This window comes from Anabas testudineus, chromosome 18 (genome assembly GCF_900324465.2).
Source record: "Anabas testudineus chromosome 18, fAnaTes1.2, whole genome shotgun sequence".
Lineage (NCBI taxonomy): Eukaryota > Metazoa > Chordata > Actinopteri > Anabantiformes > Anabantidae > Anabas > Anabas testudineus.
Genome location: NC_046627.1, coordinates 9,597,587 through 9,612,646, shown reverse-complemented (window position 1 = coordinate 9,612,646; position 15,060 = coordinate 9,597,587). Strand labels below are relative to the sequence as shown.

Sequence of the window (15,060 nt, the reverse complement as noted above, 5' to 3'; positions counted from 1 at the left end):
AAAGCTGACCAAACATACTTCTTATGTCTTCAGTCCAGCAACCGCCAGATGGTGCAAACTGTCCACTTGGACAATGTGATGATTAGTTCAGATTTTGGTGGCCAAACATCAAAGACCAAGGTCACCGTCACGCCATGTTCATTTGATTTTTGTTAATAATGGGAATGTGATGTCTCGGAAACACCTTGGGGGAATCATTTTCAAATTTAGCACAATTTGAGTATTGGGTAAAGAGATGACCTGATTAGATTTTAGTGGTCAATGGTCAAAAGTCATTGTAACCTTAGGTATGTCCTATTGTCATCAATGCTATAGTAATATAATCTGTTTCCACTTCTACAGACATTTTTGAAATGCTGTGACTGTGAAATTGCAATCTCAAAAGTCCACTGTAGACATCAGTCTTTCACTTTGACCACAGCATAACTCTACAGCTCTGTGAGCAGTGTGGGATCTCATGTGACTTGTTGCAATATATCTGTCTCTTCTGTGACAACATCAAATGTTATTAGTCTGCACATGTTCTCATTAATAGTGGACTGCAGGAGGCAGAATGGGAGTGATGAAATAAAAGTCTGTCTGCATTTGTTGTGTTTTTTAGTGAAAAATAAAGACAAAAATAAAGAAAAATTAAAGGGAAGATCCAGATACAGATACTGCATTTATGTGTCTATTCATGGAAACTGGAATCTTGAGATCAGCTGTTAAAAAAAAAAAATGGCTGTGGGTTCAACAGTGCCAGAAACAAGTTTCGCACTGGATTATTTCTATTTGTTGAATTTCTCTTAACCAACTACTGTGGTTTAAGCTAAAATGACGTAGTAAACGTAATATCTTTTTAACTGATAGCTGTAAAACATTTTGGTCTACTGGCCATTTTATTTATATTTGTAAGTTCAGAGATGTGCTTTGTTCCACCCACTGATGTTTAACCACCAGATTATTTTTGCTGCAACAGTTGAGGAAGTTTGTAATCTAAAAAAATCATCACATTAACAGCACAAGTGAGGAAACAGGAAGAGGCCCCTCTGTGCACCTACATTAAACTTCAGTCTGATGTTCAGTCAGCAGCAAGACAACATGGAGGTCACAGCTCTCTGCATCAAACTGCGTGAGTACTGAGTCTGTCTCTGTTACTTCTTAGTACAAACATTTAGCTGCAGTTTTTTTTTTCTGTATCAATAATCTGCACCACCACTTAGATCCTATAACTATCTGTTGCTTTTTTCTTTTGTCTATTTAGTGATGATTGTGATGATGCTGCTGTGTGAACAAGAACAGAAAGTTAGTAAGTACCAGTTATTTACTGATTGTTTTTGAAGGATATTTGTTGTTTTATAGTACAACACAGGAATCATGCTGCCATTTATCATTTCATACTAGCTCAATATTTCTTTACTTCTGTTGTTTTGAAAATATATTCCAGCTGTTTTGTGAATATCCGTTCTTTCTGTGTTGCAGATGCAGCTTCTCTTCATATTGATCCAAACAGAGCACAGTTCTTTGTATATGAGTCAGTAACTTTTTATTGTGAGGGGGTCTCTTATTGTGAAGTTGTACATGAGTCCAGTGGGAAAATACCATCATGTTATAAAACTAAGAAGAGAACATCAACAGGGTCATCCTGCACTATAACAAATGTGTTTCGCAGTGACAGTGGAAAATACTGGTTTGAGGCTGGAGGGGGGAACAAAAGCAACAGTGTCATCATCACTGTCACTGGTAAGTTTTTATCATGACAACAACATTTTGTCATAAACTCAACATGAGTGTATCATTAAATCAGCTTTTACATCCTTGTTGTTCAGATGGTTCAGTGATCCTGGAAATTCCTGCTCTTCCTGTGATGGAGGGAGAAGCTGTAACTCTGACTTGTAGAAACAAGATGACTTCCTCGCAGACCTCAGCTGATTTCTATAAAGATGGAGTCTTCAGTAGCAGCTCTAAAGGAAACATGATCATCAACAGTGTTTCCAAGTCTGATGAAGGACTCTACAAGTGCAGCATCTCTGGAGCTGGAGAATCAGCAGAGAGCAGGTTGACTGTCAAAGGTGAGACCCAGAAACATTTTAAAATAGTATTAACATGTAGATGTGATTTAAAAGAAAACTGTTTGTTAATCCTTTGAGAAAATGTTGTGAATTTTCCTGCACATTATGAGATACAAGACTTTCTATATTCATTCCAGATGGTCCCTCTTCCAGTTCTTACCCATGGATCATTGTCACAGTTTTACTGCTGACTCTGCTGCTGGTCGTGGGGATACATCACTTAATCAGAGGTTACTGGCAAAGGTTTTGGCAGAGAGGTAAAAATCACATTTATGTTTTTAGTTGCTGAAAGAGATTTCAGAATTTGGTTAGGTGTGTTTTTTGTTTGTTCAAAACATTGGTTAATAATTTTTAGTCAATTAGTTTCGACATAGCTTTCTACTGATATCGACATTGCAAAGTGTGACAATTGACAATTGAAAGTGTTTCAGTCACCTGCGTCTTGCTGTTATTTAGACAAAGAAACCTGTTATTCTTGAAAATCATTGTGGTAAACCTGTTTTTAAAACAACATTATTTGAGGTAATTTCAAATGCTGGGGCAATGTTTACTAGAATTTTTTTAACCCACAGTACCATTTTTTTTCAGGTTTGATGAAACTGACTCTGATTGTGTCCTTTTATGAGTTAAACTTTTTCATGTAAAAAACAAGGCAGCTTCTAACCCTCTTTTCAGTTGATGCTGTTATTTTTCTTCTATTGCAGTAGTAGTTTTTGTCTCCACATTGAGACATGGACCAGATTCAGTTGGAAATCAAGCAGGTGAGTAAACAAACCAGAAACACTGTCCATGAATTAAAAAAGATAATTATGCTGCCTTTATCTATTAAGAACACAAATCTCCAGCTAACACAGTCCCAAGCAATAAATTCAATTCTGGCCTGAAATGTTAAAATTTTGAAAAGTCTTGCTTGATACCGTTTAGCATAGTTAAAATAATCATATTTGATACGAAACATGAAGACAATGATCTAGTTTTAACAGGTAACAAATGTACCAATTGGCAGGATAAAAATGTTATTGGTTTTAGCTTCTTTAATGATGTGTTGAGACTATGGAAAATGATTAGGGGCACCTTATTATTTTTTATTTCAATTCGGATTAAAGAAATACTTTTATAGTGGTCTTAATCCTCTTCGGTATGATATAGATTCTCTGCCTGTGTAATATAAAAATCACATCATAAAGATTAAAAATATTAAAGAGTAATAAAACATTAAGCATTTGGTCCATGTCCTGTTAATGTGTTCATTTCCATTGCTGACCTGTTTTTTAGTCTCTGATAGTGTTGATTCAGCTGCTACGGACTCAGCAATGTATGCTGTAGTAATGAGAAAAAAGAAAGGTACAGTGCATAACCGACCTTTGTGGTGTTGTTTTATTACTTTAGAACTGTATTACATGTGAAATACAGACCATAGCAAGCATATAAATCTACATTAATATTGGTAAAATGGCTAAAATATTATATAAATTATTTGCTTTAAAGATGTACAACAATTTACATAAATGATAAAAACAGCAGATTAGAAATGTGACTATGGTGTAATAATAAGAAAAAGCAGGTTACTACACTCTATATGTGACAATAGCTGGGTTTTGTCTCAGTGTTTGTTAGATGTGTGAGTGCTGGTGATAACCTGAGCTTCTTACACAAAAACCACAAAATAAATACCTGAGACATCTGCAAAGCACAGGGTTTATGTACAGTAGTGGTTACCATTAAATTGATAATTTATTAAAAAAAAAAAAAAAACAGTAGATGAGAAGATTCTCTGTTTCTTCTGTCAGGCAGTTTCTGTGTGTGGACAACAAAAAAGTAATGTTCCTATACAACTAAACTGCAATCAATCACTCAACATTTTTTATTAGAAACTTCCATTATGGCTTTTTCACAGTTAATGTAAATAGCATATCACAGATACCTAATACTAATTTTAATTCAATTCCAATTAAAACACTTTATTTATCCCTTAGACTCAATTATAGGTACAAAGAGCAGATTAAAACGGATAAGTCAATAGTCACATTTCCCAAAATATCTAACTAATCTTTAAACAATGAACTACATTCATGGCAACAGATAAAATAACCTTAAGCTTAACAGCGTTGCTGTTGTTGAGCCAGCTGACTCACACTGCCTCTGTCGTTATGAGTTGTGGATTAATCATCATGTAGACCGGTTTACTACACGTAGGCTGCTGAAAGAGAGTCATAGTTCATTAAAAACGTTATTAAAACAATTGGTAACTGATCAACAACACAAGAGACAGAGACACTTTTACATTAATTATTATTTTTGCAACCTGTTGACATAAACTTTTCTTAATGTAGAACCAGCTGCATCAGCTCCTTCAGATGGCACCAACCCACCTTCAACAGAAGATATCGTCTATTCTACAATCCGGTAAGTAAGAACAACCATTATCTCAAATTCATGTCATTTGAGATAATGGTAGGTAATACAGTGGTGTCACCAATGGGTTGGCTGTTGTCTTTGGACATGCTCTCCCCTGGTACTTTGCCTTCCTCCCACCATCCAAAGATGTTCATGTTAGGTTAGGGTTAATTGGTTACTTTAATTTCCCCCTAGGTGTAAAATGGACCGCAGGCCTCACCCAACGACAGCTGACATTGAGTACTTGGCTTTCTGCACCCTTAGGCTGCTTCCATATGAGTTCCAACAGTTAGGATCATGGATCAATAGATTGTAGAGCCTAAAATCTTCTGTGATTGCAAACCTGGAATTAACGATATGGTTTTTAATTTTTTATTTGGTTGAAAAAAAACAAAAACATTTCTTCACTTTTCAGACACTTTCATGTTACAAGCTCCAAGTCCATTACTATTTTTTGTAGTTTTCACAGTCTGCAGATAACGTAGAAATCACCATAAATTAAATAAACAAATTAAAAATCAAGTATTAGAATGATTCAACACAACAGGCAACTTTTATTTTAAATACCCTGAAGGCCTCCAAAAGTAAGTAAATTTATTAGATGTACTGTAATATCAATGTTATGCTCCTAAAATGCTAATATGTAGTTAGAAAATTAGTTTGGATATGAGTTTTGGGGAAAAAAAATGAAAAAAATACAATCCAGTCATTTGTAAGTTTAACTTTCGACAGTGCAGAGACAACCTGTAATTTCTTTTTTAATAATTTATATTTCTTCAGAACATTTTCTGTGTCTTACAGGTTTCAGTGAGAGCTGACTGAAGAAGGAGCTTTAAAATTGAGTTACCCTCAGTGTGTCTGAACTAATACCACAATGATATGTATGTTTAGTATGTTTAGTGTAGTCACTTATCAAGAAGATTCAAACCCATATGTGTTCATTACACAATAAAAGTGATGCATTTATACAACTGGAAACATTGTCCGGATTTAGATTTAATAAAGTACATTTCAAGTTAATATCAAGTTAGGTTTAAACCCTTTAAGCCCTTTGACTAAAGCTTTTCTCAGAGATGTTAAACCACTTTTTTCTATCAGCAGTGTTTCTGTTCACCCGTGTGAAAACGCAGCTCAGAAGCACAGAACTGATGAGGTCTTTAGTGAGACTCACTGTGGTCAGCTGCTATTCTGTTAGTGTTACTTCACATAATGTGAAACTTTCAGCTTGTTTGTGGTCAAAAAGGTAATATTCACATGAACCTGAAAAAAGTCTGCATTATTTGCATCAGTTTGATCTTAAGACTTTTAAAATTGCAATAGAACCTTGAAGTTTTTCTTTTCTATTAATTTTTTTTCTCAATTGCGAAACAGGTGAAAAGCTGAGACATTTTAGATTTGACCACAATGTGAACTACTGTGTAGAATGTATAAATGACAAATTACAAGAATTGTAATTGTGAAATGATTTCACAGAACATGTTGCATGATGCAACATAGGTCTAAATAATAAAAAAGTAATAACATGTTACAAATTGTATGATCTAGTCCAGCACCAGAGTGCACTGTTTACTGGGTTGTTGAGTCCAGTGTGTTGCCTAATCTGGCAACACACATAACGCATCCATTCAGTTGTAAACTGTATTGTAACATCCAATGTAATTAGTCTGCAAATGTTCTTATCAATAGTGGACTGCAGGAGGCAAAATAGGACTAATGAAATAAAAGTCTGTCTGCATTTATTGTATTTTTGAGTGAAAAAAAAGACAAAAATAAAGAAATATTAAAGGGAAGATCCAGATACAGATACTGCATTTAAGTGTCTATTCATGGAAACTGGAATCTTGAGATCAGCTGTTAACAGAAATAAATAAATGGCTGCTGGTTCAACAGTAACAGAAACAAGTTTCACACTCGACTATTTTTATTTGTATAATTTCATTCTCTTAACCTGCTGCTGTGGTTTAAGTTAAAATGAAAATGTGATATATTTTTAACTGATAGCTGTAAAACATTTTGGTCCACTGGTCATTTCATTTATATTTTTAAGTCCACAGTTGTTCTAATGAGGTTTAACCACCAGATTATTTCTGCTGCAACAATAGAGAAAGTTTGTGATCTAAAATAATCATCAAATTAAGAGCAGAGAGAAGGAAACAGGAAGAGACACCTCTGTGCCTGAACATTACATTACGCTTCAGTCTGATGTTCAGTCAGCAGCAAGACAACATGGAGGTCACAGCTCTCTGCATCAAAATGCGTGAGTACTGAGTCTGTGTCTGTTACTTTATAGTACAGATTTTTAGTTTTGTGTTTTTTTCTGTATCACCACATTAATCCTATATCCATGTTATGTTATTCTTTTGTCTCTTTAGTGATGACTGTGATAATGCTGATGTGTGACCATGATCAGAAAGTTAGTAAGTACCAGTTATTAAATCACTGAAGACATTTTGGAGGAGACTTTTTCACTTTTGTGGTTTATTTAAAAGAAGTCTAAATCAGGAAATTATGTCTCACCCGGTGATCAAACCATTTCAGATTAGTGGTTAGAAAGAAGGGTTTGTCCGATCATTACAGGAATCATGTTGCCATTAATTGTTTTACACTACTTTATCTTTTATTCTTATAAAATACATTCCAGCTGTTTTATGGATCTCTTTTCTTTTTCTTTGTTGTAGATGCTTCTCCTCTTCATATTGATCCAAACAGAGCACAGTTCTTTGAATATGAGTCAATAACTTTCTATTGTGAGGGGGTCTCTTTTTGCGAGTTTGTGCATGAGTCCAAAGGGAAAATATCATCATGTAATAAAACTAATAAGAGAACATCAACAGGGTCGTCCTGCACCTTTACAAATGTTTTTCCAAATGACAGTGGTGTATACTGGTTTGAGGCTGGAGGGGGGAACAAAAGCAACAGTGTCAACATCGTTGTCACTAGTAAGTTTTTATCATGACAACAACATTTTGTCATAAACTCAACATGAGTGTATCATTAAATCAGCTTTTACATCCTTGTTGTTCAGATGGTCCAGTGATCCTGGAAATTCCTGCTCTTCCTGTGATGGAGGGAGAAGCTGTAACTCTGACTTGTAGAAACAAGACGACTTCCTCACAGACCTCAGCTGATTTCTATAAAGATGGAGTCTTCATCAATAGCAGCTCTACAGGAAACATGATCATCCACAATGTCTCCAAGTCTGATGAAGGACTCTACAAGTGCAGCATCTCTGGAGCTGGAGAATCAGCAGAGAGCAGGTTGACTGTTAGAAGTAGAGGTAAGAAAAAGGAAGGATTAAAAAAGAAAGATGGGTAGATAGATAAATGAGAAATTGCTTTAGATATATACTTTAAGTCTTTAGTTCCTACTGTTGTCAAAATATTGTGAAAGTCCCTGTATATTATAATAAGTATATACTAAATCTTTCTATACTCATTTCAGTTGGTCACAAAAAGACTGTCCATCCCTGTTGCAATGAGACGGTCAGTCCTCCTTCTAGAGAGACGGTTACTTCTTCTTCTAGAGAGACGGTTACTTCTTCTTCTAGAGAGACGGTTACTCCCTCTTCCAATGAGAGAGTCAGTCCTTCTTCTAAAGAGACGGTTACTTCTTCTAGAGAGACGGTTACTCCCTCTTCCAATGAGAGAGTCAGTCCTTCTTCTAGAGAGACGGTTACTCCCTCTTCCAATGAGACGGTCAGTCCTTCTTCTAAAGAGACGGTTACTTCTTCTAGAGAGACGGTAACTCCCTCTTCCAATGAGAGAGTCAGTGCTTCTTCTAAAGAGACGGTTACTTCTTCTAGAGAGACGGTTACTCTCTCTTCCAATGAGAGAGTCAGTCCTTCTACTAGAGAGACGGTTACTCCCTCTTCTAGAAAGACGGTTACTTCTTCTAGAGAGACGGTTACTCCCTCTTCCAATGAGAGAGTCAGTCCTTCTTCTAGAGAGACGGTTACTACCTCTTCCAATGAGAGAGTCAGTCCTTCTTCTAGAGAGACGGTTACTTCTAGAGAGACGGTTACTCCCTTTCCCTCTTGCAGTTTCAATCTGTGTATCATTGTGAAGGTTTTCCTACTGGTTCTGCTGGTGTTGGTGGGACTTCACGTTGTCAAGGATTGCTTCCCCAGAGGTAAAAACAATGAAGTAAAGATTTTGCCAAAACATTTGCTGGTGTTGGAGCTACTTACTTACATGGTGCTGCTTCCCAAAATGTCATGAATACTGTGGGTAGGTGGGTCCAAACAAACAGTGAATTTAGTTTAAATTAACAACTTCAACCATTTTTTTTGTTTTGTTTTTATTATTTATTTACTTTTTTTTTGCAAACAAAGGTTGGTTGTGAAGACAAATAGTATCTACAAGGTTTAGGCAGCAGATTTAAGTTTGAACTTATTATAAATATTCTAAATTATTATTGCCAATTGTAGATTTTAGTGTAGGATTATTTTAGGAACATGCTGAAATGTTTTTTTTATTGTTTTTGTTATTGTTTGTATTTTTTTTTAGAACCAGCTGTATCAGCGCCCTTGGCTGGTACTGACCCACCTTTACCAGAAGCTGTCCTCTATTCTGCAATAGATGAAATCCAGTAGGTAAGAATAATAAAAAAAATAACTCGTATCGTATGAGATGGACAGTTTCATTTCACTAATAACATAAGTTACCTGTATGATTGCAAAACTTGTCTAGAGGATGTGGATTTAAATTCTCTTGGGTTAAGTAACTTTAGTTGAATAACAAAGACACATATTTATTTAGATTACAGTCAAGTTAATTTTTCAAGCACCAAGCATGATATAATGTAGTTTTCAAAAATTGCAATTACAACTTAAAAATCAACACATGCTGTATGTATAAATCAGAAAATAAACTATTAAAATGACTCAGCGAGACATGCAGCTTTTTATTTTGAGGCTTCAAATAGAAGTATTAAGTTAAAACACTAGCTATAATATGATCCAAATTAGAACTTTTTAAAATGGTGTTAGCATCTTTGGCAAGACATTTTGGGGAAAAAAAGATCATGTGTGAATTAAACTTTCTTCAGTAAAGTGACCTGGTGTAATTTGTAATATTTATATTTGTTCTTTGTTTTTTTTTTTTGTTTCTTACAGGTTTTGGAGAGCGGGACGACTGAAGGAGGAGCTTAAAAGACCAGTTACCCTCAGTGTTTAGCTTAACCTATTTTTTCCTAAAATGCTGGAAGTTAATGTGATGAATTCTACTAGTGTTATAACATTTACATTTAGTGATTTAGCAGAAGCTTTTATCTAAAGAAGTGTATTCAGGTTTCAAGAAATGTAAGTACAAGAGAGCAGAAAAGTTCTGTTGTTTTTTGTTTTTTTTTGTGCAAAGGAAGATGTGGAAGAGTTCTGTTTTCAGCAGTTTGTTAAAGATTGCAAGTGAGGTGGCTGAGCGTGCAGAGTTAGGCAGCTCATTCCACCATCGTGGGATCACTGAGCTGAACAGTTTTTCTTGGTGTCGACAGTGTGGTGCTAGTACCACCAGACATCGTTCCCAGGTAGAACGCAGTGGACAGGACGGGATGTAGACCTGAATGATTGAACTGAGATAAGATGGAGCTGTAGAGTTGACCACTCTGTAGGCAAGAGACAGAGCTTTGAACTTGATCCTTGCAGCCACAGGAAGCCAATGCTAAGATCTGAAGAGCGCTGTGACATGAGACCTTTTTGGTTGATTGAAAATGAGGCCTGGTGCTTCATTTTGGATCATCTGGAGGGGTTCGGTCGTGGATGCCGGTAAACCCATCAGTAGTGCATTGCAGTAGTCGAGACAAGATAAGATCAACGCCTGAGTTGTGTACTCCCTCAGGTAGGTCAGGCTAAAGCAAGTCGGGATTTCACAACAGTCAGAAATTCCATTTCTGTGGAGTGACCAATCATCAGTTTTTGTTTTTTTGTTGTTGTTGTTTTTTTTTTTTCATTTAAGTTTCTGATGTCTTAAGTGTTTACCTGGTAAAAAAGGCCAAATCTTGTAACCATTGAAAACATGGTGTAGTGTTGCACTCTTGTGGTCTCAGTGAGTATAACAAAACAATAAAGCTGCTTTTTCTAAACTGATAAATCACAGCCTTGCTATTTAATATCTTTATTGATCACGTTTATACTTTTGGAGCCACTAAGGATAAGTTATGCTGGAAGAAGTACAAACAGCAAGCACCTACTGTACACTTTAGATATATTCTCAGGATGTCTGGTGTGAACGGCTCTCTTGAGGTCGTTAAACAACTACTTGGTTGGGTTGGGGTGTGAACTCTGACTGGTCTACTCCAAAGAGAGTTGGGAGACAGTGATTTTGTTCCAGGTTAACTTTGATGTTTAGGGTCATTGTCCTGCTGCATCACCCAACGTTGTCTGAGCTTTAGCCACATGGTCTATATTATCGAATTGAAAACTTTTGGTTCTCAACATGAAAAATTAGACATAACAAATGGATCAACTAAGAAGAAAGCCGACTCAAGGCAATTAACCATCCACTAACAACCGAAAACAACTTCAAACTGAGAAAAACAAAAGGGTGTGCAACCACAGGAAGAGAACAAAACAAAAGAAACAACAGGCAAAACAACAAAGAGGGGGCCGTACCTTTGCAGAATCTCTTGTACTGTCAAAAAGAAATCTTAAGTGTGTGGGTGTCTTTTGCCTTTGTGACATAGATAGTGAAATGGAAACTTGATGATCAGTTTACAGGATTTAAAAGTCCGACAATGGGGAAATTGCATTGTGGACAAGTCTTCCCTCTTATATGATGGTACTGATCTGGTAGCTTCCAATGTGGATAAAGTTTGAGGTGTCTGAAATGACTAAACGAATAATGTAATAATACATACTCGTTTTTGGCTATGTTACCAAATAACTGACCACAGTTTACTGCTGCCTGACACTACATTATGGGTCCACTGAGAGGAGGGTTCGCACAGACCTCCCACGCCAGCTTGGTGTGAGGGGTCCTATACAGCACAGTGAGGCAGCGGGTTGGTGCTGTAAAGCTGAATTGAGGGTGTAAAAAGGGCTACAGTCTCCACACTTAATGGCAGTGGTTCTAAAACCAATAAACAATATAAGTACATGGCTTTCGGTGTATACCTGTACCCAACTTTACACTTGACCTGTTCATGCATCGTGACCGTACCTGTTCTGAATATAGTTCAGAGACTGTACAAATGATTACATCACTTCAGCGGACATGCATTTGAGGTAGAACAGCAACAGTTCACTTTTTATATTACTCTTAATCTGACAGTTTTTACCTCTATCTTTCACTTTTAGGACAGAGACAGTGGGAAACTTGCTGTTAATGATTTTCACTGTTGGTCCAGTTGACAACCACAAGAGGGCACTGTTATCCTAGATAATTAAATTAATGTGTCAACTGGAGGCAAAATACAAATGGATCAACTTGTCAAGGATTATTATTAGTAGTATTATTATTATTAGTTGTAGTATTATTATTATTTTGTATGAATGATAATTAATTTTATCATCATCAAGTTCAACAAAATCTTTGATGTGATGTGTGATGACGTTTGACATCAGCTTTACTTTAAAGTGTTGTCAGTGTTTCCAACTACAACACACTTAGTGTTAGTGTTGTACTGTGGGGGGCAGACTAGGACTGGTGAATTTGTGTGTGAATGTTTGTTGCATGTGTGTGTTTCTGAGTGAAAGATACAAACAAAGAAAATAAAGAAATTAAAAGGGGGAAATCAAGTCACTGATACTGTGTTTATGTTTGTTTTTGTGGACACTTGCTGCAGACTTTAAAATCAGCTGTTTATAAAAATAAACAGATTCAGCGTTAACAGTGTCAAATACAGGTTGAAAAAACAATGCATTTTTTCAAGTAATGTAATTTTCAGTCAGCACCATTTATTCTTTGTGTTTGTTTCATTTGCTAATGTTAGTTTACTCATACTCCAAAGACATGTTGAAATCACCATCAGTGTGTTAGCAGTGTCACTGTGAGATTGTTACGACACAGAGATGAAGCATTTTTTCAATTTGCTGCTGTGGTTTGAGCTGAAAGGCAGCATAACGTCTGTAGTCAAAGTAAATTTAGAAGATAAGATAAAGCTTTATTGTCATTGTACAGTCACACTTGGTACAACAGTACGAGATTGCGAACTGTCCCACATTGGTGCAAAGAGAGAGAAGATAACAACAATAACAAGAATTTAAATATATATATGTGTACACAAATATATATACACAATATACACATACACACCAGCTGTATATACAGAATATACACTCAGAAAACTAAACCAGATGTGTGTGTGTGTGTTCATGAGGGCTATTGCTCTATTATCTGTGTCTGTTTGTCTGTTTGTCCGTGACCTCAGCACCCTGAGTCTTTTGCAGAGGGCAACAATTTAAACACCCGGTGTCCTGGGTGTGTGCAGTCTTTCAGGAAGTTGCATGCCCTCCTAAGACAGCGGGTGCTGTAGAGGTCCTTCAGTGAGGGAACAGGGTAGCCAATGATCTTTTGGGCAGTGTTTATGACCCTTTGTAGAACCTTCTTGTGTGCAGCTTGAAAACCACACAGAGATGCAGTATGTTAACTCTCAATGAAGCAACGGTAGAAGGCAGCCAGCAGCTCTCACTTCAGGTTGACCCTCCTGAGGATCCTCAGGAAGTGAAGACGCTGTTGGCCTTTTTCATAACCTCTGTGGTGTTTGAGCTCCATTGGAGGTCTTCATCTATGTGCCACCAAGGTACTTGAAGCTTGGCACCCTCTTCACACACTCCCCATTAATAAGGATGGACTGCAGATCTGACTTCTTCCTCCTGAAGTCCACAATCATTTATTTTGTTTTTGAGGTGTTTAGGACCAAATTGTTGTCTGCACACCAACCCCACCAGCCTCTGAACCTCATCCCTGCATGCTGTCTCATTACCGCCAGAGATAAGCCCCACCACAGTTGTGTCATCGGCAAACTTAATGACGACATTGTCTGGGTGTGTGCTGACACAGTCATACATGTACAGGGTGTACAGCAGATGACTCAGCACTGTTTAAACTCAGGGCTGCGGAGAGATGAGGACCCACTCTTACTCTGTACTCTATCAGAGAGAAAGTCTCTGATCCAACAGCAGGTGGTGGGAGGAAGTCCAATGTCCAACAATTTTGCTGACAGTCTGTCCGGTAGTATTGTGTTAAAGGCAGAGCTAAAGTCGACAAAGAGCAGCCTAGCATAACACCCTTGTGTTTCCAGGTGGGAAATGGTGGTGTGGAGCACAGTGACAGTATTGTACAAACTGCAATATGTCGAGTGTGGGTGGGGGGTAGGACAGAATCTAACATCGGACCAGTTTCTCAAAACACTTTATTATGACAGGTGTCAGAGCTACTGGTCGGTAGTCATTGACGCTGCTGATTGAGGTCTTTTTAGGCAGCAGGACAATTGTGGCTGACTTCAGGCATGGTGGGATGCAGGATTGAGACAGTCATGAGTTGAAAATGTTGGTGAAGACCCCAGCCAGCTGGTTTGCACACTCCCTGAGGACCTTCCCAGTCACACCGTCCAGTCCAGCAGCCTTTCTGGGGTTCACTGCCCTCAGCATACACCGCACTTCATGCTCCTGCACAGTGGAACTGAAGCTGCTGGAGTCAGATGTTTAAGCATCAGCTGTTCCAGGTCCTTCCACCTCAAAGCGGGCAAAAAAGTGATTTAACTCCTCTGCGAGCACAACATCACCCACAGCTGTCATGGTGTTGCAGGACTTGTGGTTGGTTAGGTGCTGGACCTCCTGCCACACCTGTAGTCATGTGTTGTTGTCTTTGAAGTGGTCCTCAATCCTCCCCTTGTAAGCTGCCTTGGCCTCTCTGATGCCTCTTTTGAGGTTAGCTCTGGTTGCACTGTATTGTGCTTTGTCACCGGATCTGAAGGCAACATCACGTTGCTTCAACAGGACCTGGACCTCTTCAGTCATCCAGGCTTTCCGATTAGAGTACACCCGGTGACGTTTGACCACGGTGACGTTGTCAATGCAGAAATTGATGGAAGAAAGCACAGATGTAGTATGCTCCTCAAGGTCCTGGTGTGCGAATAAATTCCAGTCTGTGTCCTCAAAGCAGTCCTGCAGCTGTTGTGAAGCGCCCTACAGCCATGTTTTCACAATATTTGTCACTGGAGGGATTCTTCTCCTGACGGGGGTGTATGCTGGAATCAACAACATGGACATGTGATCAGACAAACCCAGATGTGGTAGAGGGGTTGCTCTGTGGCTTTTTTGGATGTTGCTGTAGGCTTTGTCCAGTGTGTTATCACCCCTTGTTGCGCATGTCATGTGCTGATCAAATTTGGGGAGTACTAACTTTAAATCAGCATAATTGAAGTCCCCAGCTATGATGTGCACTGCGTGGATGAGAGTTCTTCTGGTTGCTTATTGCATTGTGCAGCACATCCATGGCTACGCTAGCATTAGCATCATGTGGTACATATACGGCCAATACCATGAGGACGGTAAACTTGCGAGGAATGTAGAAGGGTCTGCATTTAACAATCAGATATTCCACATCTGTACAGACAGTAGCTGTCTACAGTCGTTGCATTTCTGCACCAGTTGTCATTGATGTAGACGCATAGCCCC

The 15,060-nt window shown here is 37.9% G+C and overlaps 1 protein-coding gene across 1 annotated transcript in view; it reads left to right on the top strand.

Annotated features, from left to right (window-relative positions):
• The first annotated feature begins 1,080 nt into the window (after nt 1-1,080).
• LOC113168611 (low affinity immunoglobulin gamma Fc region receptor II-like) overlaps nt 1,081-15,060 on the top strand; it is a 50,411-nt gene continuing 36,431 nt past the window's right edge. Inside the window, exons 1-2 of the mRNA XM_026369657.1 lie at nt 1,081-1,111; nt 6,821-6,865. Coding sequence (XP_026225442.1) covers nt 1,081-1,111; nt 6,821-6,865 — 76 coding nt within the window. The remainder of the gene's footprint in view (nt 1,112-6,820; nt 6,866-15,060) is intronic.